The following is a 26,176-nucleotide window of genomic DNA, read 5'->3' as shown; positions in this document are numbered from 1 at the left end:
AACGAAAGTGGAGGACCCGCGCGAAATCGCCTTATCATACAAACGTAGTCCTCATTTTCCTCTCTGGATACCAACATTATTGAAAATATTTTTATGTTGTATATCAACCACAGCCGTAGCTAACCTACGTTTATTTTTATCGAATTTTTAATTATTATAAAAGTTAGCTTTAAAAATTTGTATGAAATCTGTTTTTCGCTCGTAATTTTTACAATAATCAAAAATCTAAACAAATCAAACGTACAGCAAACGTACTGGGCATAGCTATGGTTAATATACATCAAATTATGACAAAATATTCCATTATGTAAATATCCAGGGAGGAAAATGGGGACTATGTTTGTATGGAGAAGCGGCCGTCCCCTTTCCACTTAAGAGTCCGCAGCAAGCTCGGCTGAATTTCACCTTCCCATACAAACGGAGTTTCGTTCTCATTTCTCATTTTAAAACAACGTGTTGGATTGTAATGAAACTTTGCACATTTAATGATATGAGGTATATTGCTGCGGACTCCTAACAAAACATATTTTTTTTTTACCAGATAATCAATAATAAACCCAATTCTTCTCTGCGTTATAGGACTGGGCTGCGATCTCTCCATGGATATATCAAATCGTTCTAGGAACTGAGCCAGCGAGGTTTGATACATATTGCAAACAAGAGACATGTTGCATATAAGGAAATACAAGACGGAACCTCGGGTTGCCACTGGCCGAAATTCTTCTCGAGCCACGTTTATTTTTATCTCAGTCTCTTTTGCTATATCTAGTTTTTCCTTTACCTAAAACCATATGAAAAAATAATGGCATGTTAATGTACTGTTTACAAGCTATAAATATAATCAGTAATAACAAAGATAGATATAACTCCGTAATAGATGGATACAGTCTAAGGAAAAAACGTGCCTCGAAAATCAAGAAAATTTGATTCTCGTTCAGAGGGCGCTACTAGCTTTGGCCTACTGTCGTATAGATGGCGTTGACGGTTTCGTTTGTTATTTAACAATTTTAACGCATATCAGTGAAAGAACATGGGTCAAAATCATAAGAATAATTAATGCAAATAAAAAAAATCATTTATCCATATTTAAATACATTTTATCGTATTTTTATAAATATTTATTTTTAGTTTTAAAGTGTGTCGACAGATGGCAGTGAATTTACTGTGGTTACAAAATTTACTATGACAGTACCGCTCTAGTATAAGTTACTCACTGTTCTTTATTTAACATATACATAAATACCACTCCTACCTACCACAAATAATACGTCAAGTATTAAATAGGATCACAATGACTATTTTCATTAGGTACAGCAACAAACGCTTTACATCTATGTCAAATGCTATGCAACATGCAACGATGACTACAATCAAGTTGTTATTATTTTAATGCTTACTTTGTAGGTAATTATTGTTTACCTAAATATAATATTTTTTTACTATAAAACCTAAATAATTAATGAAAATTGGTAAGTACCTCAGTAGACAAAAATGTAGTACAAAAGACATAAACGCGCGATTATTTTATGCTCATGAAATACTTGCCCGTTTATGTCTTTTCTATGGGAGCGCGGCGGCACGTGATTGGTCAAAATCTTTACAGTTTACTACAGCGTATCGAAATTGGGAGCCCATACACGAAAAGTACGCAATTATAGTTTGGTATACGAAATCTTAATTCAACCATTACAGTCGACGAGTAGAAAAATATGTATACTAACATTATCAACAGCAGGAACACTTCAATGTGTTCATAAACATCAACAATATGTAATTTACCTCAGTAGCTGTCGTCTTCGTAATATTCAGCACTTGAATTAGCGATACATCTTCAACCAATGATCCCTGAATAGTGGTCAGTTTGTGCAAGAGGTTTGCCTCTAACTCTTGCATTTTCCTCCTATTTGCAGTCACGTCCATAATCAACTGCGTACGTTCTGCTTCCATTTCTGCCTTTTCAGTTAAAATCACGCGACCTAGTAGCTGGTCCTCCAAACCTGCATAAATTATGTTTATTAAAGCTTTACTCAGACTTCATTAACATAGCAAACGAGACTTGGCTAAGAACCATTTGTTGTCTACATTCACCCCATATTTGTAAATTGAGTTTATAAAAATTGTGCGCGCAAGTGCGCCTTTTCTAAATTCACATGGTGACGCGTTTGATATCGCACAGATACATAATTAAACAAGATCAGGCACCTTGCATGGTTACTGTGAAATCTATAATGGAGGTCCTCGCTGACACTTCGGGAGTATAGGCAGGGTTAGGAAGTTTTGTTGTGATGTATATCTTATGTCCGGCTGTCACGTCTATCTCCTTGTCTCCTAGTTTTACCTAAATAAAATAATAATTTATTACAAAGAAGTAAATATAAAACATTAAAAAACCCGACAGTGTACCTATATTATTATTATAACAATTTTACTCGTTATAGAACCTAAAGGGTCACTTAAAATGAAAAATGGTTTTAAAAAACTTTGAGCCCTATAAAATGATACCCCACTAAAACAAATCGATTGACGTAAGATTCATCAAAATCGGTCCATGCATTTTGTATCTAGAGTAACAAACGATCCGACGACGACGAATCAAGAGTAAAAGATAATTGAAGATGGAAATTCAACGATCCAATATATAACCAAATCAACATATCAATCAATATCATACAAATGTATTCGGTAGATTAATCACGCTGACACAAATGCGTTCTCAAGCTATCAATCTATACGTAAAATAAATATGGTATAAATAGGACATTAATATTTTATTCTTTCTTTTTCTCGCACCTTATACGAAGAACCTATTTTGATGTAATTTTTTTCAAGAATGTTATCTAAGGCTGGATCCAGTTCTTCTGCAACATCTTCAATCAACATTGGTCTTCCCAATGATACGCAATCTTCTACGTGGTTCCTAAAATATTGAAATCAAATATTATTTTTTCTATACGGCAAGTTTGTGTAGAGAAAGAAGATTATAAAATCGACAAATTAGAAATTGGACATAAACTGTGAAAATCCATTAGGTATTGACGAAAGTGGAATCTAACGTTAAACGTAACGTAAGTGTTCTGAGGGCCTACCGCCAAAACCGAAATTCGCAAATTGCTGGGATCTTTCTCTTTTACTCCAATAATTCAATTTTACTTCAATAAGGCTTAATTAGAGTGACAGATAAAGATGCCCGCAATGTGTGAACTTCGATTTTCGCGGTTATAGCGTCGAGGAATAACTGTTTTATCGAAGTTGTCACAAAATATCGGACCGCAAATAGCTAATAAAAGCTATCCAGGTAGATTTTATTCAAGTTAAAGTAAGTAACCATAATTCATAATTGAGTACAGCATCTGTTATTTTCTCGATTAATTCTTCTGTTCCGAAACTTCCAGAATTTATTGTTATTGACGCACCTGAAATACTTATGATTAAGCGTCGTGACAATGAGATCGTTAAATTTCTCCATATTTTTGATCCAGATCTTGCCCTGAGTTTGCGGGTCAATTAGTAAAGGAAATCGCGCCGCCTTTGTGACGATTATGCCATTTTGAATCGATAAATCATCCGTTGGTAGACCACATAAGTTCCATTCGCCAATCTGTGAACAAAAGCACATTAAACTTAACTCTTAAAAAGTATAGGTAAAGAAATAACTTCGAAACCGGAGTATCATGCAAGAGCTTTCAATAAATTGTGCAGAAAATGTTACCGTAGCAGTGTCTGTGAGTTGTTCCGTAATGTTTAAATTAATAGAGACGGGTATTTTTCTTCTAATCAACTCATTCAACCAATTCTTTATTAAAAGTTGTCGGAACTCTTGATTGAATGGACCCGAGTACGACAAAAATCTGTAAATCAAATATGAATTACGATTACATAATTTTTTTTTTTTTTTTTACTCGAGTAACAATGTAGCTTCTGACGAAATGTCTGGCCTAGTGTGGGCAGTGACAGTTACCCTGCCTATGAAGCGAAGCCGTTGTTCTGGATGTTCCTATGTATTTATGTATTGTTGATGTTATCTGAATACCCACAAAACAAGCTTTCTTGGGCTTACTGTGGGGCTTAGTCAAGTTGTGTAAGAATGTCCAATATTTATTTATTTATTATGTTTTGAATGATTCACGGTTAGTTTCACTAGACTTATATTGACCGGGATAGATAAAGGTAATCACGGTCTATATCCCGGTCAATATAAGTCTACTATTATTTATTAACTTCTACGTTTTATGCTGTTTCACCGTATGCCTATTCGTTTTTAACATGATAACTCAAATAGAATAGCACAAACCCGCATAAGAGAACTATATCTCCAATGAGCCGCTCAATTTCCGACTTGAACAGAGCGGACTGTTCAGTCCACCGGACTCTCTCTCCGCTCAACCCATTGATGAGGCAGGTAGCCACGTCCATTTTCTCCTGGCATTTGGCAGCGTCGTCCAACACGGCTTGCTTCAAGGTCATAGCTTCATCGAATTGCCGCTGGACACCAGCTAACTCACGCTGTATTTTAAAGGAGTGTCACTTTTTTACATTTACATTCGTACTCTATATTGATATGATAAAATGATGCTTGTATGATTAAATAGAACATAATGGTAAAAGTTTTGTCCAGGAAACATTTCATAAGAGAGTGCAATAGGTAGGAAAATTTAAAAAATATTTTTAATACAGTTGCTCAAAAAGTGCTACTTTTCGTGGCTGTTTAGCGTGCGGAAAGTTGGTTTTCGCGAACTAGTGCTTTTTTCTTTTCCAATTTTTTAAAATTTTTACTTGTTCCAATTCATGACTACTTATTGATGAGTGTTAATATTAGTTTCATTTAAACGTCGTAATCAACATAAAAACCTACTGTTAATGTAAGAATACGAAAAAATGCAATTCATATTTTATAACTTACCTCTTCATCATTATTTTTTTAGGTTTAAGATTCTTTATTCTCACTAAGAATTTGACAATTCACTTACATGAGAACTTAAAACTACACAAATACATTTATTTTGCATGAAATTAGCGAAAGAACTAATAACATAGAGGGTATTTAAACATACAGTAAAATAAAATCGGCCGACTTAACAAAACAAGGTGATTAGTGGTTAACATTTCGTCTACTTGAGATGTACACAAAACGTTTTGTAGTTGACAATAAGCTAAGGTCCAGTTATAAGTATTATAACACGTTTATTTTTTAATGTTGAAAAACCGTTCTTAATAAATTGGCTGAATGGAACGGAACGCCTGCCAAAGAAGAGGCGTATTTTCTTACTGCAAGAATGTTTTAAGTTTCCAAAGGCAACATTCGATATTGTGTTTATAAATATACGATACACAAATAATCATAAATAACAGGTGCAAGTTTGCATTTTTGAATTTTGAAGGCCCGCAAGTCTAGCAAATATAATATAACTATAACAGTGATGATAGTACCTCCTTTGCTGCTAACAGAGCCTCTGCGGTGTCGAGCTCTCTCTTTGCAGCTTGGTATTTCCCCTGCATTACAGCCAAATTGGCTTTTAAAGGTAAGACGTCTTTGTTCACAGAGTAAAACTGAGCCATGGCAATAGTCCACGAAATTAAACCAGCAACGTTACCGCAAGCAACTTTAGCCGCCTCAAAAGTGTACTGACTGAAAATAGAAGATAAATAAAGTAATACACATATACACATAACTAGTTATTGCATAATTGATACCATCACTAAGGACTGGGTCTCTTTTTGATACCGTATGCCGCAAAGTGTCTCATTACTATCACTGTGAGCAGAACAGTGTCCGTCCGGAGTCCGCTTAACTCGCAATGGTACAATTCCACTGAATAAGAGTGGAATTCCATTTTACTCCGGTCCGCTCAGTCCGTTACCTCCGTTTCCGCACTTTATCCTTTTTAGGGTTCCGTACCCGAAGGGTAAAAACGGGACCCTATTACTAAGACTCCGCTGTTCGTCTGTCCGTCTGTCCGTCTGTCTGTCACCAGGCTGTATCTCATGAACCGTGATAGCTATTAGACAGTTGAAATTTTCACAGATTATGTATTTCTGTTGCCGCTAACAACAAATACTAAAAAGTACGGAACCCTCGGTGGGCGAGTCCGACTCGCACTTGGCCGGTTATTTACGCGGTATGTAGCATACGGCGTCAACGGGAAACAAAAGCTTAGGGCTTTAAAGAGACTATACTACTAATTAATAAAAACAACCATTAATGGAACTCGATGGCCCGCTCTCCGATAGCTCATTATAGTCATTATCAAACAAGACGACAGTGATTCGATTTAATTATGATTTTGTTTAAAACAGCAACTCACGGGAATTGGAAATATGGTTGCAACAAGTCCACCATTTCAGCATTGATTTCATCTTTTGGGTAAAATTTCAAGTTATTCAAAAATCTTGAATCAGCCATGACCTACACAAATAAAGAATGAGATAGTGGAACTTATTTCGTTGCGATAAGGTTTAGGAATAGGCAGTTGTATCGATAATGTTACCTTTAATGATTCAGCCCAAGAGGCACTTAAAAAGTTTTTTTCAGGATCTGGCTTTATAGGATCAATTTTCTTTCTGAACAGTATAATTACGGCGTCCATAATAAGTGTGATGAGGAACGGTGGTTTGCCAAGTTTTCTTACAGTAGCAATGTCACCAGCATTAATAGTCTGTAAAACAAGATTCACATTCATCTGCAATACGGCAATATAGCTAACTAACCTGCATATTATTGCTCGCAAAGTAGCAAGCGAAAACAGGATCTCCAGGGACCACCTAGGGCCGTTTATGGCGTCAGCCGCGGAAGCTGAAAATGCTGATTCAATTCCAACGTTAGGCACTGGAGGCCGTGGTATCAATTATTTTTTTCGTGTAATGACATCTAATCTATTTATAACGGCAATATTTTAGGCTGCTAAGAAGTAGGCATTTAAACAGCATACATGGAGATGTGACGCGCATCACACCGATTGATGTTGGAGCAAAGCAAATTACAGTAGTCATGGTCAAAATAGATCACGTCCAAAAGATAGATTTAAGGGTCTCGGAATAACCAGTAATGCAGCCTCGGCAGCTTCGAGCGCGGGTCGTGCGGCTGCAAGTTTTTCTTCCGCGACGGCAGTCTCTGCTGCTATTACGGCCACGAGCTTCACAGCGCGATCTTTTACTTCCAACACCTCTCCTTTCACTACTTCGGCTGCCGCTTGTGAAACTGCTACGGCTTGTAGCACCTACGGCAATCACTTAATTAATTATTTGAAAAAACCCCAACAGATTAGTTCATATGTCACCGGTGTTATTTATAAACTGCAGGACTTATCCATTGTCATTACCCATTTCGGCGCATAAGTCTTTATGGTGAAGACCAAACATACGGCAAATTGTCGGACTCATAAGCCGGGGCCAGAATTTTTTTGGCATTTTTGAATTATCATAGTGAGAAGTCACTAATTTATGAGCGATCTATTCCAGATAACTTTTGAGTAGTTGAAAATGTGAAATGGAAATATGCAATAAAAACAATGGAAACTTAATAGTTACAATTTCACATTTAATACGTCAGTTCAGTGTTCTTTTTTTCCATTTCATGTTCAAAGTGTTTTGTTAACAAGTGTTCCATTATATTTTTTCCACATTATCTGGTTTTAAATTTCTACTATTACAGTGAATTTTTAATAGGACTTGTTCTATGTTGTATCGATATAACTGCATATCGGAAGTCGATAAATGAGAAGTCACTATGACAATTCAAACTTCCACGTAAACTCCGGCCTCTGATCATAAGGTTAATTGAATGGCAGTAACAACTACGAGTACGTCATATTCATATTTACCTCCTCTGCTTTTGCGGTAGCTTCTTCAATCTCTATACCTTTGAGTTCCAATTCTTTCTTCAGTATATCTACGCTTGCAGCTGCTTCTACCAGTTTATCGAGACCTGTCGTCATTCTGTAATCAAAATACAATTTGAACAGCTACCTGTTTAGAAATAAAGGAGAAATGGAATCATTTACTGTCTCGGGCGAGACTCGAACACGCGACTCCAGGACACCAGCCCACCGCTCTACCAATTGAGCTAGCGAGGATCACCCGTTGACAGCGAATATTTCTATCACATCTTTCAAAGCGAAAGTTTTAGAACTAACTAATGTTATAGACTTCGTTTCGAGTTTTAAGGACTTTAGATATTCAATAATGTGAAAATGGTTCAATGAAGAGCTTAAGAAAGAATGAAATGAATAATTCGGAAGATAGCATATATTATACTCTGAAAATATATCAAATTCCAAAAAAATTTCAAACCTTCTGGCCATTTCTGCGATATTTTCGTGCTTCTCTTTATATAGGACCTTGTAGCCTTCCAAAAACGATAAATATGATTTTGGAGTAACGTGTGCCTGTCTTCTAAATCTGTCATAGTACATAACGCACGCATCGGCTACGTCATCTTGAACCATGCCCATAATCTCAATAAGCATAATTTTTGTTTCTGGAGCACAGACGACCTGCATTCAAAAGTAGTTTAAGTTAATGATAATCAATAGCTTCATTCATTTCACAAAACCATTATCACCGAAAAATTGCCCTTTGGCCTCTTTCAAAGTGGTAACTCAACTATTTTACCTACCTATACCTATTAATAAAGATAGTTACATATACACTGCTGGAACAATGCATTTCAAACTGTATATACAATGTATTTTGATAAAGTGGAGCTAGGAATTGCAAATAATGCATTGATTTTATTAGCATTTGATATATAACCTAATATTTTTTGAAATATTGATGTTTTTGGCAAAATCTCATTTATGATACAAGCTTTTATCGCTAACTGTACTTTTCTTTCCACAGGCAAGTAAGCTCATCGAGACAATTCTACCCCAAACACAATTAGGTTGCGTTGTTTTATCACAGAGTTTCTATGGCCACCTCCGTCTCTATCATCAGATCAGCTTGATCGTACCATAATATTGAATTGTCATCCGACTTACATATATGAATGCAAATTTTCAGTTTCATCGGAAACCGGGAAGTAGGTGAAATTTAACTTGCAAGATATGACCCGTACAAACATGGTAAGTATGTTTGTACGAGTCATATCTGCAAGTTAAATTTGTAAAATTTTGCAAATTTATATTGAACTCCAATTTATAGTAGCAACTTCTTCTGTCTGATAAAGTGATTACCTATGATACTTGAAAAACGAATTTTATGACATAACTTACATGGAACTCTCTCAGGAAATGGTCAGCCACTTCAATAAGCGCTTGTTTTGGCCATTTTTGGAACCAATCCATCACTGATCCAGAAATCAATCCAGGGAACTTCATCGCTCTGCTCCTAAATTTCTCACCCACCTATAATTAAAAACATTCATCATTAAAAGCTACAATAATTTATTAACTTAGGTATAAAGAAAGGTTTGGACAAAGATTACAAATTCGAATGCCTACCGGAGAGAAGCACAACACTACGTGTAGATTAGCTCTAGATCTCATAATGAAGTATTCATATAACACGTCAGGCACTGGAATCCTTCTTGGTGCATATTTTTTCATGATGGGAGTCAAGTCGTTTAAAATTTCATCTGCAATGAATATCAATTCGATTAACCAGAACATTTTTGTTCTGTATCTCGATTACTAGTGGTGAACGTAAATACAACACTGTATTTTATCTAGCAAGCCCCCTCACGATAACAGTGGACGTTACCACGTTACACTAGTCAATGTAGGGAATAAGTGGCAGGAAGCTACGTTTTGAAAAAGCCACGCATTATTTCGGTATTTTACCAAACTAATGCAAGTGGTTCTCTCGGAACCTCTTTCCTACTGGTAATCAAAACGATAAATTGATCTTTTTCATTTCATTACTTTTTCATCAAAAGTAATGAAAACAGATTAGTATAAGGTGTCAATAACTGGCCACCCTTCAATAACTAGCCACCTTATACTAAAATAAATTCTGTTTGTAGGTGAACAGAATTCATTTTTAGTATAAGGTGGCCAGTTATTAAAGAGTGGCCAGTAATTGACGATTTACCCTAGTTAACAGCGGCTCACGCTAATTGGTGCTCGCAAATTGCAATCAGAGTAGTCTCTTGTACTAGTCTTGTAATGTACTTTAGAATAAAATATCAATGAGGACAAAACTGCTGTTGACTGCTGTAAGGTAGGAATACCTATGATTTTAATAATTATCATAATAAAGTAGGTTTTACAATTTTTACCCATTTCATCCTTTGCAAACAGGTTAGCAATTTCTCCTGAGCTCAGAATATTATTAAGGAACTCTAAGAACTGTTCGTCCTTTATATCATTATCAGTAAATATGAACGAAATGCCCTTTCCTTGTAAACCAGCGACGCGATATAAATATTTAATGTCGTCCATAAAGTTGCTCACGTTGTATGATCTAAAATGATGGAAGTATAGGTACATAAAAATTAAATTATTCATGGCCACAATATAACGTTCCCAGTCCAGTGAGAAATAAAATTCTTACAAATTACGATGGTATAGACACCATCAGTGTATCTTAACCATATTCCCAATGAAAGTTCCCAGTTGACACACGCTGCACACCACTGCTGCTACCCACCAAAACTTAGCAATGCGAAATTTTAAAAACTCATACGTTACATACTTCAACATTTACTACTACTACTTACTACTTAATGGCGCAGCGACCCAAAATGAATCTTGGCCTCCGACACGAGTATACGCCAGTCGTCTCGATCCTGTGCCATCTCCCGCCAGTTATCGGCATGGAGAGCGCTCAAATCTACTCCAACAGCATCGCCCCAGCGATACCTGGGACGTCCGATCGGCCTCCGCCCACCTGGCGTCCCAAGTACGCCCTTTGGCTCTTGTTAAAATCAGTCAGAGGATCAAGTGTTCCTTGCTTTCTCTACTGTTACTATTCGAAAATTTGGTGAATGGAAAGTTTTACGACCCCGGTCAGTTTAGGTGTCTCCACACTGCAGTTAACTTTCGTGGAGCAACACTGCATAAATTAGCTAACTAACCTAGTTAAGTACTATAGGGAATATTACGCGAAACTGCGTAGGGGGCGCCACTACCACAATCTGAGGGTCTATCGCGAAACAAGAAAATCGAAATTTCGTTCTCTGACATCTTTGTCACTAGCATATTTGAGCGATAAAGAGGCAAATAGCGAAATTTCGGATTCGCGTTTCCCGGTAGATCCTCTGTAAACAAACCGCCTTGATGCATGTCATATTTTATTATCTCTGAAAACTTGTCAAAAACCTGTTAAAGGTACAGTATGTATAAGTTACTCTATGGTTTACTAAAAGCTAGTGCTGCACTCTGGTAGCAGAACATTGCAGTAATATCCCCTATTGTTGCACAGTGTTGCTGTACAAAAGTTAACTACGGAGTGGCTGCTGCACCTTTTATTTTGCCGATATTATAGTTTGGACAGTCGTCTAAGCGCCATTTGCACCATCCCACTATCCCAGGGTGAACCGGTTAAACCTGAAGTTACCATGGTTACCAGTACAATTTGACACTGGGTTAACGGTTTAACGCTTTAACCCCGGGTTAGTGGGAAGGTGAGTGGCGCTAAACTCATTCAAAAAATCGCGAGAACAAATATGTATCCGCCAACCAGAAAGAGGCCTTTATTACAATTCATGTTTTAATTATAATGTAGGTAACATACCTGGTTAAGGTTATCTGATAAAATGAAAAATTTGCAATGAAAGAAGCCAATTTCGTCAAACTTTGCTTGCCAGAACCACCAACTCCCACAAGAAGAGCGTTACCTCTAAAAATTATTATTAAATTAAACTAAAACTGAATTTGTACAAAAATTACAAACTAAGAGCAATAATTAAGCATAAAATTATGAGTATTATGGTTCTTCACTCAACTTGTTATACTTATCTTTCCCGCACAGAGAGTGCCCCGAAACCCCCAAACATTTAGAAAGCGTGCGTGGAGCCGAAGCCAACAAGTATAAGGCCCTTTCGACAATTTATTGAAATGTAAGGGGTACACGGTACACTAAAAGGATATTGTCCCTACGCATATTTACCACATACGAAAACAACAACCACCATGGTATAAAATGTACTAGGTATTATAGGCTATAGGGTAAAATTGTACTGAGCTATTGAATAATAAAACGGACGCCTCTACTTTATAAACGGCTTAAAATTTCATCTTCGGTAGACGGCGACTCGCCCTCTGCATGGGCCCTCATAAAAAGCAACACACCTGATATACAGGGTGACTAAAAAATAAGTGCATTCCCGTTGCCAGGGAGGTTTTTGGGTTATACTGAGCAACTTTTACTATGGGACCAACCCTGAAATCGCGAATAAAAAATTTACCAAAATTTATCAGCCAAAATGTATGAAACAGCCAAAATTTTTTTCGCAATTTCGGGGTTGGTCTCATAGTAAAAGTTGCTCAGTATAATCCCAAAACCTCCCTGGTAACGGGAACGCATTTATTTTTAGCCACCGTGTATACGATACACATTAGGACTTTGTATTACTTATAATAATGACATGATATTGATTATGAAACCAGTGAAGTTGTTTACTGTTATTGATGATAATGAGAAAATACCTCGGTGTATTTATGATCCTCGAAACTATAAATAAGTGAACCATCGCATCAAGGAAAAACACCAGATCCAAAGAAGATCCTCTAACTTGTTCGTTATATAGATCTTGGAAACTTCCCAACTTCATAAGAACAAATTCCCATCTATAACAACATAGGATAGTAATAAACAACAATCACGACTTAGAAAAGTTCTAATTACCTAGGTACATTGATCAATGATCACAAAATAATCTCACTTTATTTTGTGATCAATGTATGCTAATTTTGAGACGTCTGCGACATAGTTCATGTAGTTAATTAGTTAGTTCATGAGTGAGTTCCAAAATGTACAAGCTTGTTTTGTTTACAATTAAAAAAGTTAAAATTTCAGTAACTCATACATCTACAATGGTTCGAAATATGCCGAAAAGTACACTGTGGGAGCCACAACCACCCCACTCCGAATAAAACAATTTACCCGAGGAGAAATATAACGATTTGGTTACCTTCTAGTCAAATATGTATGTTCATTAAACTACATTCAGTGCCATCGTATTTTCAGGAAAACATACGTGTCATGCTATTTCAGTCAGTTTCGGTACAAAAAGTACTGAGGATGACTGAAGTAGTATGACAAATACGAACGTTTCCGGGAAAATATTATGGTAAAGGATTATGCACTACATCTGTATCACGTGCACTGCGAAGCGATATCCATCATTAAAATATAATACAATAAAATAAACTAACGACGGCAATTCTTCGTAAATCTTGGGCGCTTCGAAACTGAACTCTTCTTCTTCATCTCCAGTAGGATCGGCAGGCTCCCGCAGGAAATTAACGAAGTATGTGTTTCCTTCGGGAAAGTCGGTAACATATTCTGGCATTTCCCTAGTTGCAGTTTTCCAAAAGTTTTCTACAAACCAGTCTTTATCGTCGAATGTTGTGAATCTGTAATATCAATGTTCCTCTAACTGTATACGCAATAATTTTTAGGGTTCCGTAGCCAAATGGCAAAAAACGGAACCCTTATAGATTCGTCATGTCTGTCTGTCTGTCTGTCTGTCCGTCCGTATGTCACAGCCACTTTTCTCTGAAACTATAAAAACTATAATACTGTTGAAACTTGTTAAGTAGATGTATTCTGTGAACCGCATTAAGATTTAATAAGACAAAAATAGAAAAGAAAACAATAAATTTTGGGGGTTCCCCATACTTGGAAAACTCAAAAAAAAAATTTTTATCAAACCCATACGTGTGGGGTATCTATGGATAGGTCTTCAAAAATGACATTGATATTTCTAATATAATTTTTTCTAAACTGAATAGTTTGCGCGAGAGACACTTCCAAAGTGGTAAAATATGTGTCCTCCCCCCTGTATCTTCTACAATAAGAGAATGATAAAACTGAAAAAATATATGATGTACATTACCATGCAAACTTCCACCGAAAATTGGTTTGAACGAGATCTAGTAAGTAGTTTTTTTTAATACGTCATAAAACGTTAACCGCAATTTACCTTTCACTCACGTTTCACATAAAAAATACATTGTTAAAATTATGTAATGTACGGAACCCTCGGTGCGCGAGTCCGACTCGCACTTGGCCGGTTTTTTAATAGTTGATGACAAAAAAAATGAATGATAAATGTTCGAATGAATGAATGTGAATGTTGAATGATATTGATGATTCTATAACATTATTGCTCCATTAGCCTTTTCAACCTTTTCAACGCCGTGTCAAACACAAAAGCTGTCAATCGGACGCCACGTCACCGAAGTGTGAAAACTGAAATTGAACTTTATGCACATTCACTTTGGCGTTGGACCTGCGGTGCCGATATATCGGTCATTGGCGTCCAAAAGGTTAAGTATACTTAAATAGCAAAATAAATGGGTTAGTGTAATGTAGGTCTAAAGTAAGAATTCGATTTAAGAATGTTCACAAACACACTGATAATTAGCTTAAGATAATATAATTATATGTAATACCTAACTGTTGCTAGGCCTACATGACTTTATATTTGAGTTTTGAACTTTGAACACGATATTTTGTTTACCTGTCAGAAATTACTCTTAGACACTCGTGGAACCACAGTTTTAAAGCAGTAGCAATATTTTGCAGCTCTTCTCTTTTAATAAAAAGAATGCCTTCCCATATTCGAGACAAATCACGAAGATTGAACACGTAATGGAACTTTGCTGGAGTTGGCAGCATTTTGGCCTAGAATAGTTATGGTTTTAGTAATTTTATGAGCAAAGCTGTTGTTTAACCGCTCGTGCTAATATTGACACCCGAGAAAGCGAATGATTGGTTGAAGATGATGATAATGAACATATGGAAACAACTCAAAATTTGCATCAGATTACTTTGCCGCACAGGTGGATAAAATGCAACTTTCTCATCAGTATTTGAACAATCAAGAGAGCCTTTACCAGTAGGTGTGGTGAAATAGTTATTTGTTATACAAGGGTGCAAAGTTGTATTTTACCCGCAAGTGTGGAATTGAAACACGAGCAAGGGAAAGGATTCTGTAGTAGAACCACGAGCGAAGCGAGTTGTCTAAAATAGAACCCTGAGCGTAGCGAGTGTTTCAACACGAGAAGTAAAATACATTTGCACCCGTGTGTAAGACAAAACTTTTCACCTCACTAGCAAGGAAAGTGCAACATGCAAAAAAAAAAACATTTCATAAAAAATAGTTCTCGTACACATACATTATAATTATCATCAATAAAAGTAAGTTTTGTTGACAATATTGACATTTCTGATGATGCGTTTTAGAATTGCATCGACTCATCTTGTGCGTTCAGAATTACATTCAACATTATAAATAAGATATATCTTATAATTTAAGACAAAATCATTAAATAAAGCTAAATTTTGTATTTTTTATTAAATTCTCAAACCATTTATTTAATAATAATTAATATCGAACGAACCATTATTATGAGCGTTTTACGTTTTGTTATCTAAGCTACTTAAAAACACGCTCCAAGGTCAAATTACTTTCCCCACTAGTGGATAAAATGCGTTTTTATCCGCTTGTTTTAAAGGATAAAAGATGGCTTAACGAGCTAGTGATGCGATTGCCAAATTTCATAGTTCTAGGTCAACGGGAAATACCCTATAAATTTTGATTCTTTTGAGTGTCGAAATTAACGTTTTACTTTAACTTACAACTTTGTTTATTTCACAGCTTCAAGGGTCTATACTCTATAGACCTGAGTATAATTATAGTTTTAATTTCAACACGATACCTCCAAGCGTTCCTGAGACAAAGGGTCTTGACAGACAGACGGACGGACGGACGGACAACAAAGTGATCAAGGGTTCCGTTTTTTTTCCTTTTGAGGTACGGAATCCTAAAAAACATGCATTTAAGGGGTTAAATCAAAATAAAGTATTACCTTTGTCTGCTGCCAAATTACGCGCGTTACAGGCACAAGTTTTGGCATAAATTCCACAAGCTTCTTGTCAAAACGAGTCTTGCAGAAATATCCAGCACTGATGGTTTCTGATCATGCAATAAAGGACATGTTTATGAAGGAACGTGCATAATTATATAATTTAAAGTTTAATATTGTCTTCGGTTACCGCGATAGTTACTCATGAAATAAAACTATGAAAACGGATTATAACGCGTATATTGAATTTATAATGCATCCCGACGTTTCGAACCCTTTACAGCGTTCGTGGTCAACGGGTGACTGAGGAAAAATTACAAAGTGCAAAAATACCCACATACTAAAATGAATGAATGAATGAATGATGTATTATAAAATAAATATACGCGATATAATCCGTTTTCATAGTTTTATTTCACAATTTAAAGTTTAATTAAAACAGTGTCTTAGGGCCACTTTCACCAACACACTAACCCGGGGTTAACCGGTTAAACCTGGAGTTACCATGGTTACCAGTACAATTTGACACTGGATTAACGGTTTAACCGACTAACCCCGGGTTAGTGAGATGGTGCAAGTGGCGCTTACCGAATATTTTATCCATCGATACATCGCTTGGTAATGTACAATTGAATACGTTAAATTGTCTCTTAAGTCGAGGAGGGATGTCATTTCGACCGCCACCTGTAAACAATGGTATTAGGTATACTTAGTGTAGCTTTAATAGACACTAGATAAATAGTTAACCTTTTGATAAATAAGAATACATAGAAACAATGCAACCATGGCAGTATTTGCTTAAACATTCGTGTTCATGGGTGTAGAAAGGTAGGAGCAGGGGGAGGCGCCACACCAACACAAGAAAAATACTAACTGTAAAATATTAAACAAAATCAAAGAAAATAGATTCAAAATGAATCTTATTCAATATTCATCATTCAAAATCATCATTTAAACGTCAATTCTACCAGCAAACATAAGAAAACAATTCAAATTTTGCATTGGATTACTTTGCCTCACATGTGAATAAAACGCAACTTTCTTATCAGTTTTTGAACAATCAAGAGAGCCTTTACCAGCTGATGGTGTGGTGAAAAAACATTAATCGTTTTATCTTTAATAAGCTAAATCTCTTCCTCTTTGGACAACGTGGCACAAAGTACAATTTCGCTCGGAGACCAATAACTTATTTTATGGCTTGCGTTAAGATCCTGTATACGGAATGAGATTTCTCTTAAACTGCCCAACATACAATTTTGTGTGCGGCGGTCAAGAGTGGTGATCAAAACAAGCATTTACATAGTCACTACTTCGTGTCCTGGACCACTATTACCACATTGGGTATACAGGGACCTTTTCTATCTAAAGTATAACCTGGATGAATCATTGCACCGAACATTTGTATATCAGCTATAATTATGAATTCTCCAGGTTTTTCCAATGAATAGAATCCACCGCACTCCATCATTTGACGTACTATTTCATTGGTGACCTGTGAATGCAAGAAAAGTGTGCAAAAAATATTATATGTATCATGTTTTTTTTTATTAGCCTACTTTAGTGTCCCACTGCTGGGACTCGACCCTGTCGTTGGTTATGTTCCCACCATTTCGGGTAGAATGCGTCCGTCGTCCCGCCATTTCCTTTTCGGATATACGAGTATTATTTTATAAATCTATTTTTCTCAAAAATGTCCGTCAAGTTACCTATTATATTTAGACTTGCACACATCGAAGAATAACTAGGAACAAACGCATTGGTGCGAAGACACAGAAAGTAAGTGAATTGATTTTACCTGATCACCCCATTCGTTTACAATGGGCATGTTGATGTCATCTACGAAGACAGTCATTGCTCTGTTACCGGGAGGGCCGTACGTCATGCCAACTCTCTTCTCCACATAAGATTCTATAATCCTCTGTTTTAAAACAAATAGCATTTATTAATTGTTAGTGTTAATAAAACTTGTCTATTCAAACGCCATCGTCAAACAGAAGGCGTCTGTCTATACCTAGCGCGTCGAATGATGATCCCTATTAAGTACAGTTCATTTTTGTATGGAGTAGCTGTCATTAAATTTTTGTACTGTTTTTGGAAGTTTAGCACATTTATTCATTTGGAAATGTAACAATCAAGTAATAAAAATAAGGCAAAAACATATTTCTTCAATTATTTTTTAAATTAAGCCCAACCAAGGGATCATCATTCGACGCGCGAGACATGTTAAAATTTACGTCCTATTCTTTATCTTTTGAAGTGTCAACGAATAATCTAACACAACACGAGTATGAAATTCTAATGGAGACATATTTTTGTTTGAGTTGATGATGCACCCTAGAACGGTCCGGGTCCGATCCGAGGCGTCCGGCACTTCGTTTTCTACTGAAAGCATCACGTGATCACCCGTGATAGAAAACCAACTGTCGGACGTGTCTGTCCGGACCCGGACTGTTCTCTAGCGTGCGTCATAATTAATGGAGGATCCCGTGCCTTCATACGATATGAAAAAGCCATAAAAACTATAGGGCCTATTTACCTTTTTTCCATATTTTTGGACGCCCGGTTAAGTTAGTGGGGGTGGGGGAACATTTTTTGGACTATTGAAGATATTTTAACTTCTGAACTTCCGTTTTTGCCATTTTGGTTACGGAACCCTAATTGATCTAATGGGGTTGGCCGGTCGAAATAATTAGCAGATGGCGCCTGCATAGCTTGCCCTGTCAATCCCTAGAATTGTGCAATTTTTTTGTTTTTTTAATGCCTGGATGCCAGCCCTTTAAGCCAAATCTCATAAAAAAGGGGCAAGCTATGATGGCGCCATCTCTGCAAACCTTTGACAGTTGCCAACCCCATTAACATGAAATACAAGTAATTATGTACCTGAAACATATTTGGTGTAGTCGCAGAAGAAAAGTTTATCATTTTGAAAAGTTTGACCTCATTGTCGTATTTTGCCATATAACTCTTCAACATTACTGTCTTAGCAGTTCCCTGTTCACCAATCAGCAATACAGCCTTATTCTGCTTAGCAATCGTATCGATCAAGAATGAAATACAGACGTTATCCACGTTAGGGACTAAAATTGAAGCATATTCAGGCACGCTGTCAGTCGGGTAAATATAATCTTCAACGCTTTCGGACCTACAAAAGGACATGTATGAATAAAATATAGCAACAACTATGCTTTTACAGCGGATTATAATTTAATATCTTTTGAACGAGTCGTCGTTAATGCATTCATGTAAAAATGTATTGCACCAACTTAGCAAATTGACGCTGTAGAGCAATTAAAATAAGCTAACCAATGTTGCCATTGTCCGGCTGGATTGACCATGAACTCGAATGGCATAACCCATTCCTTCGATTTGCCACCCGGATAGTCCATTTTAACAGGTAGTTTGGTGAAAAACTCGGCCATTTTCGTGCGAGCGTCCAGTTCTAATACGGCTCCCAGAGACCACATCATGGAAAAGATAAAGAGGCGTTCCAAATGTCGATCCGTGTGACTTTCTGAAAGTGGGTTATATTACTGTTAATTTTCCAGTAAACTGGTTAGTCATATTTTTATACATAAGCTCGTTAAAACTCGTTTCCTTTGAGTTGCCGGCCTAACTACAACTAACTTTATTACAAAATGAAATATAGTATGACACAATAACAAAACTTACTTCCACTAGGAATCTCAATGGAAAGCAGTCCAGTAAGTACATCGATGCATTGCCTGTTTAACATATAATCAAACGTTACATATTACTGTAATTGTAATTGACTTAGTTATTTAATTATTTGTATCTAAACCTTTCCTGATTGTTATATTTTAAAGGAAATAATTTGTATACCTAATGCTATTTTTTTTTTGATGTCAATATTTATATCAATAACCGGTTATCTAAAATGAATTCTGTAATACTTTAGGTAGCATAAATGTATTACCGGACATAAATGGCTTCAAGTAATTTCATTTTGGCGGGTAGCTTCTGTTGCACAAATGCATGAACCTCATCGTAAATCTTGTTAAACGCATTACGCAAAGAATCAGCTTCTTTTTGAGTCCTTTTCTTTAGCCAACCCTAAAATAATTACGGATTTTTTATTATGTTATTGTACAGGCTGCTAAATATTTAATCCGGTGTATAATGAAATATTATTAACATTGGGTCACTTCGACTGTGAATTGATTTGCCTCTGCTCTGTTAAATGTGTAAGTTTTAGACAAATATTATAAATTGTAAATTTCATGTCCCTGGGCGGGCGTCAAAAATCATATCATAATCAAATAATGCACATAGAATGTATTAATTAATTTAGTTTGTTTCGGCCAGCTTACTCTGCTTAGTGCTTACTCACTCACCTACACAGTTTTTATAGAGGTAGTAACATATTATTCTAAGAAAATTACACAATAGAAAATGACATGTCAAGGAGTTGTCACTTTAAATTAATGGGTTGAGACTATAAACTAATTAAATATTACCTCTAATATCGGCTGCCATTTTAACACAGATGACGACAAGAATACCATCCCCATTCGGCTAACTGTGGCCGGCGAGGCATTGTCGACATTGTCTGGTTCAAACACCAATTTGCTATTGGACGCCATGGATATACGATCACCATTGGCTAGAGTTAGAGTCTTGTTATCATCCAACACGGAGTTTAAATTTTCGATCCACACAGCGTCAACAGGACCATCTAAATAAAATTCTTTTTTTACAACATAATATTTGGTGCATTCATTCAAAATTCAAACAAGTTTTAGAAGATTTGATATTGATATTACTTACAAGTAGATCCCTAAAGTTCGGTGTATTTTGACTAGATACCTGATTATCTTGGGCTCTTTAAATATATTTTTATTTCATAATAGTAAATTACAAAATCAATTATTTTAAACTAATCTGTACGAATTTATATTATTATCGTTAAATATGACAAATAACTATTGATTACACGTATACAAATGTCAAGCAATACATATTACCTATATATTCCTTGATTAGGCGCTTTGGTCTCATGTGAACTTACCCACCTAAGTAGTGAGATTTGATATGAAATGGCAATAAAATTATGACATAAATTATATCGTAATGCAATACAATCACCTAACACAATCCACGTTGTATCAGACTTCTTTACTTTCAACGCTCGTCTCCATAAGGTAGAGAAGATACCGTCTGTCCAATCATTAGTCGCGACATCTAGTCGTCCGAACATTTGAGGAGCAGTTATAGCCTAAAATTATGAACAATTCTTTAAATACATATTATCAAGAACTAACGTGAAGTCACGATTCTGTTTCTTAAACGAATTTAGGTAGGCCTATCTAAATATTCAAGTTGGTTTTAAGTTTTTTTTTGTACTTCGAAGCGAAATAGTTTAAATGTAACTCATTAATGTACTAATGAGTTACATTTAAGCTATATTACTAATGTACTATTGAGTTGCAATTCCTAGAAATGGTCATGACTCATGAGTTACATCTACTACGTTTATAAAAGATTTTATTTTCTGTGATAAATATCCGTTAACCAAATAATTACAACTTTATTTAATAAAAAAATCTACAAATTCACCTTCGGATTCATCCGATTCTCTTTATGCGGTCTCCCAACCACAGTTAACGCTGCCATTAAACTGTGAATACAAGTAGTCTTGCCAGACCCAGTGGGGCCCATAGTCATCAGACCGTGCCGCACGAGGGAAGTCTCGTACAACTGAATTATCTTCAAGTTCCAGTCGGGATGATTCACGAGGCCTGTGCGTTCGGTCACCACAGTTATAGCACGCTGCATTTCTCTAAAACGTGACAAAAACATCTAGTGACGTGAACGGCATTGTATTATGAACCGGCTTAAATCATTGCATGGTGATAGTCTCTTTCTTAATTTCACAGTCACCTTTGCACTGTTTGAGTGAGCTTCATTCCCGGAAACAAATCCTCAATCAAAGATACGAACAGTGGTTCATCCTCGTCTACTAGTTTTGACACATTCATTTCCCTGTAAACAAAGTTTTGTCAATGTTATATTTCCAATGTTTCAAGAGCCTAATTTTAATATTTATATATAATAATTGCGAGCGAACTCTTCTTTAGTCGAGAAAAATTTAATGACAAGTGTTGTGTGAATATTTTTTCTTACTTTAATACTCTCATCATAATGTTCTCTTCAGTACTGTCAGGGTTAGCACGTTTCTGAGCACCCATAGTCCTCAACACGGATAGAATATTGCGAAGTCCGAAGTCATAATGCACCTGTTTAGACAACTGTTCTTCGCACAGCTTGTATAATGTGAAGAATTTGCGTGCTACAAGTAAACACAAATTTAATCGTAAATGCACTAATTAATTAATAGTACTTTATGCAACCGTTGTATAAGAAGGGTCAAAAAATGCGAGTGGCGTGGGTAACAATCTGAGCCGGAGCCGCACGCGTAGGCGAACATTGTTTGAAAACTGTATTAATATTAATTTTGTTAGGCTGATAGCCATTAATCGCAGTATCGTTTTAGCGATTTTAAAGCACAAGTGCTATTAAGGAATAGACAATATAGACTTTTCTTCAAACCTATCATGTATATGTTCTTATATTAGTATTAATGAATGTATAAATGACAGATAACAGTAGAGGAAGTATGTAGCTCCAAGAGTTGTAAACTAAGTTCCCTATAAGCTTCTGGGTATTTCAGAGGCATTAGGACTTGACAGTCAAGTTGGCCACTCAAACCTTATTATGACAATCACATACAAAGAAAGCTTACTCCACTGTCTTTATGCTCGATGGCATCGCTTAATAGTTCTATTCCTTAAAGTAGTTGTAGCCAGATTGACAAAGCACAACCAAGTAGGTAATCCCAATAATTACACCACTGGGTTGAAAGATCAGATAATGTGACAGTCGTTTATGTGAATGAAACTACTTACACCAATTCTTGGGAAGTTAAGAAAGCAAGCAGCAAGCAAAAACGGCAGACTGAACTCTATAAATCAACCGAGTAGGTAAATGCTCAGATGAGGAGGACTAATGGTGGCTTTTAAAATACCGGCATCCCTAAGATGTAAAACATTCACCATTCACCTAATAAAATGTTTTCTTTGAAACCGCAACTAGCCAATTTGACGCGAATGATAATTTGTCTGTCGGGCACCATCATGGCCACGGAACGGAACTGGATCTTCAAATTTTCAGGGAGTTCCTGTCTTCCGGCGTAACCAGGGTTCATCGTGATGATAAATGCAAATTCTGGGTTTAGGCTCACTGTATCGCCATCACTAAAAATTTACATAGTTACAAGTAAATAATTTATAATTTCCATAATCTTATCGGGACATCTCACAAAAATATAACGGATTAAAAGAAACTTGAAGGATGCAATTGCAATGGAAACTACTGGTCTGACACGAATACCTGAACAAAAAGAACTCCTTCTTTTCTTTCCTTGCAGTAAGGCAAATGTAAATTTGCTGCGCTGCTACAGAGAGTACGGGTAATTCAATACGATTGAATTCATCAAAGCAGCCCCATGTCCCGGACTGTGCCAGGCCTTTATAAATACGTCCTAAACCTGAAAGAGTGTAATTTAATTTAAAATTATTGATTAGTTTGTCTAGATTTCTTTAGTTCTTAAATATTCTGTTCCTTCGTCTCCAAAAAAAATTGGTGCAATCTAAGGCTTTACCGTTCCACGTCGCTAAAGAATTGACAACCTAATTTTGAGTGAAGCAATTCTGAAGTAACCATTTCTTGTCTGATTACAATAAAAATAATACTTTCAACATTCTTCACTCACACTGAGTCGTGTACTTAGTATGTATGTAGCCTACGTTACCTAATATAGACCTACAGTTGGATTAATGTAGGCTTATGCTAACCATGACCAAGAAATTTCGCAAACGTCATTTTAGTATAGGTAATCCAGAAAATCCAGACCGAATTCAGACTCCTTAATTACCTTCGCCCAAAAAGTTACCTCTAAAGTCCATCTGATCCGAGCAGTTAAACACGATGACCAGTTTGCCTAGGGTCCGAGCCATGTCCTTGGTGGTCTCAGTCTTGCCAGTACCAGCAGGCCCGGCCGGAGCTCCACCCATATTCATTCCAATAGCTTGAGAGAGTGTTATGTAGCATCGATCCGTTAGAGGTGTGATTACCAGCCGCTCGGTAATGCCCAAATACTCGTTCTGTGCGTAATAAATAATGTTCAAAATACAGGATTTTATTGCTCACTACTTTTGTGCATGACGCATCAACTCAAGTTGCTTTTGTTTTGTGATTAAATAGTATTTTTCAACACACTTGCTCAAAACGACGTTTTTATTCCACCGATTTTTGACTCATAAATCCTAGATCATAGACGCGTGTTTTTTCAGTATATTATAACACTCGTGCTTTTTCATTATATTATCCGACTGAGTTAAGAAGGTAACTGATTGCTAATAATATGCATGGAAACGGAGCCTTCTTTAATTGGTCGGACTGGCGGGCACCGGCGCGCACCGACCGCCTGCCGCGGCCCGGCCGGCCCGCCCGCAGCCGGGGCGAAGGGCGGCCGGCAGTATGACAGATTTTAGACTTTTACTGTTTTAACAATTAAAATATGATTAATATGAGTTTCTTTTTTTTCTCGCAAGTGTGTTGAAAAAGTCGTATGAAACGCGTGTGCATTGGTTATTACACACATCGGCTTTCTTATTGCGCGCTCGCTTACAGCTCGCGCGCACAATATCGCCTCGTGTGTAATAACCAACTTGACACACTTGTATCACAATGTATTATTATACAATCGTGATATGATGGAGAGCTTTTAAGTCGAGTACCGTATTAAGGCCACACCCTAGGGTGTATAAATGACTTTTACTTTTAAAATACTGACGTTAATTTTTTTATATACTGACGTTTATAACCTAACCTAAGGTAACCGTAAATAATGCCTTATCAATTAAATAAGCTTTTAACTTTTCAACAAACACCTCATAAGAAGCCGCCTCTTTAATCTCACGGCTCAGGCTATTTTTGTTTATGTTTAAAAATATTAAATTTGTTTAATTTAATAGCCGGTTAAAATATTTTTACACAATATTTAATCGTGGCTGAATGGCGGATGGCGGGTCTGTGCCTTAGATGCCAAACCTATCAAAAAATGTCAATATGGAAGACGAATGTTTGAAATGTCACCGTATTTAAGCATTATTTGACTTACAATTTAGTTTTTTCTTTGCAATGATGAAAAACATTGTGTGTAACTCCGGGGGAAAGAATATTGTAAACTCGGGTCTTTAATTCACTCCAGCCTGCAGCTGTCGCGAATTATCACCCTCATTGCACAATGTACTATTATCCAGTGCAACCTAATTAACCCACATACCTACACGGTAAAAACTACTCTACCTTTTCAAAATGTAAATGTAAGAATTAGAATTTGTTGAGATTCAATAAGATATCACCTGGTACAAAAAGATGACATCTGTGATGCACACAAGACAGTCGTCTGTATCTTCATAGTAGTAGAACCGAGCCTGTTTTTGCCATTCAAAGTCTCCTGGTGATTTTATCCTTAGCTTCACAAGATCATCAAATATGTCTCTGCAACGTAAAAGTAAGAATTTAATAAAATAAATTAATAAACTACCCAATAATTAATTAATTTGGTGTGTGAGTGAAACCGCTAAGTTAGTTAAGTTAATATGTCTCACGATAGTTTCAATTCGATTAAATTAATAAACGTTAACCGCAATCAATATTTTGATTACTCTTACCTCTGATGTACATGGATTGTGATCATGGTCTCTATCTGAGTTCTTTCCAAAGGAAGAAGATCTTTAACAGTATAATCGATTAAGCCATTTAGTAAATCGAGGAATTTCTGGTTGGTAAGACGCATTATAAAGCGATCTGCTCTAGCTTTCTTAAGTGCATATTCAGCGTCACTTGTCCATAGGATTTGCATGCCTAAGAGACCCGCCTAAAAAGTCAAAATATTAACATGTCATTTAACCGAGCGATGTTAAAAAAATACTTTTTAATTATTTTACTAATTTATAAGGTCTATAAGATTTATTATGTTTGTACCTGCCCTGGGAATGTCCAAAATCCTACTAAAAATTCAAATTCTGGATCTCCAGCCAAGGTTTGTGAAATACTTGCAATCACATTTCGAACGGTATCTTTCATAGTGTCCAGTAAGACATTTAACCAATTCTGAAAAT

General features: G+C 36.3%; 1 protein-coding gene across 1 annotated transcript in view; it reads right to left on the bottom strand.

Moving 5' to 3' along the window:
• Positions 1-26,176, bottom strand: part of LOC134755741 (dynein axonemal heavy chain 8) — a 75,157-nt gene that overhangs the window by 7,944 nt on the left and 41,037 nt on the right. Inside the window, exons 39-77 of the mRNA XM_063692289.1 lie at positions 26,040-26,168; positions 25,727-25,932; positions 25,415-25,553; positions 23,941-24,151; positions 23,379-23,535; positions 23,049-23,242; positions 22,113-22,278; positions 21,870-21,971; positions 21,546-21,768; positions 21,075-21,204; positions 20,447-20,664; positions 19,906-20,042; positions 19,641-19,693; positions 19,275-19,482; positions 18,852-19,113; positions 17,767-17,889; positions 17,346-17,463; positions 16,560-16,655; positions 15,975-16,081; positions 14,624-14,787; positions 13,314-13,514; positions 12,585-12,725; positions 11,671-11,775; positions 10,214-10,398; positions 9,438-9,571; positions 9,210-9,341; positions 8,287-8,489; positions 7,818-7,932; positions 7,038-7,214; positions 6,486-6,653; positions 6,303-6,403; positions 5,428-5,626; positions 4,292-4,503; positions 3,710-3,848; positions 3,414-3,598; positions 2,791-2,917; positions 2,203-2,338; positions 1,780-1,997; positions 539-781 (exon numbers count right to left, since the gene is read on the bottom strand). Of these exons, the coding sequence (XP_063548359.1) occupies positions 539-781; positions 1,780-1,997; positions 2,203-2,338; positions 2,791-2,917; positions 3,414-3,598; positions 3,710-3,848; positions 4,292-4,503; positions 5,428-5,626; positions 6,303-6,403; positions 6,486-6,653; positions 7,038-7,214; positions 7,818-7,932; positions 8,287-8,489; positions 9,210-9,341; positions 9,438-9,571; positions 10,214-10,398; positions 11,671-11,775; positions 12,585-12,725; positions 13,314-13,514; positions 14,624-14,787; positions 15,975-16,081; positions 16,560-16,655; positions 17,346-17,463; positions 17,767-17,889; positions 18,852-19,113; positions 19,275-19,482; positions 19,641-19,693; positions 19,906-20,042; positions 20,447-20,664; positions 21,075-21,204; positions 21,546-21,768; positions 21,870-21,971; positions 22,113-22,278; positions 23,049-23,242; positions 23,379-23,535; positions 23,941-24,151; positions 25,415-25,553; positions 25,727-25,932; positions 26,040-26,168 (6,264 nt within the window). The remainder of the gene's footprint in view (positions 1-538; positions 782-1,779; positions 1,998-2,202; positions 2,339-2,790; positions 2,918-3,413; positions 3,599-3,709; positions 3,849-4,291; positions 4,504-5,427; positions 5,627-6,302; positions 6,404-6,485; positions 6,654-7,037; positions 7,215-7,817; positions 7,933-8,286; positions 8,490-9,209; positions 9,342-9,437; positions 9,572-10,213; positions 10,399-11,670; positions 11,776-12,584; positions 12,726-13,313; positions 13,515-14,623; positions 14,788-15,974; positions 16,082-16,559; positions 16,656-17,345; positions 17,464-17,766; positions 17,890-18,851; positions 19,114-19,274; positions 19,483-19,640; positions 19,694-19,905; positions 20,043-20,446; positions 20,665-21,074; positions 21,205-21,545; positions 21,769-21,869; positions 21,972-22,112; positions 22,279-23,048; positions 23,243-23,378; positions 23,536-23,940; positions 24,152-25,414; positions 25,554-25,726; positions 25,933-26,039; positions 26,169-26,176) is intronic.

Source organism: Cydia strobilella, chromosome 3 (genome assembly GCF_947568885.1).
Source record: "Cydia strobilella chromosome 3, ilCydStro3.1, whole genome shotgun sequence".
Taxonomy (NCBI): Eukaryota; Metazoa; Arthropoda; class Insecta; order Lepidoptera; family Tortricidae; genus Cydia; species Cydia strobilella.
Note: the sequence above shows the minus strand (reverse complement) of the source record. Positions and strands in the feature narration are given on the sequence as shown.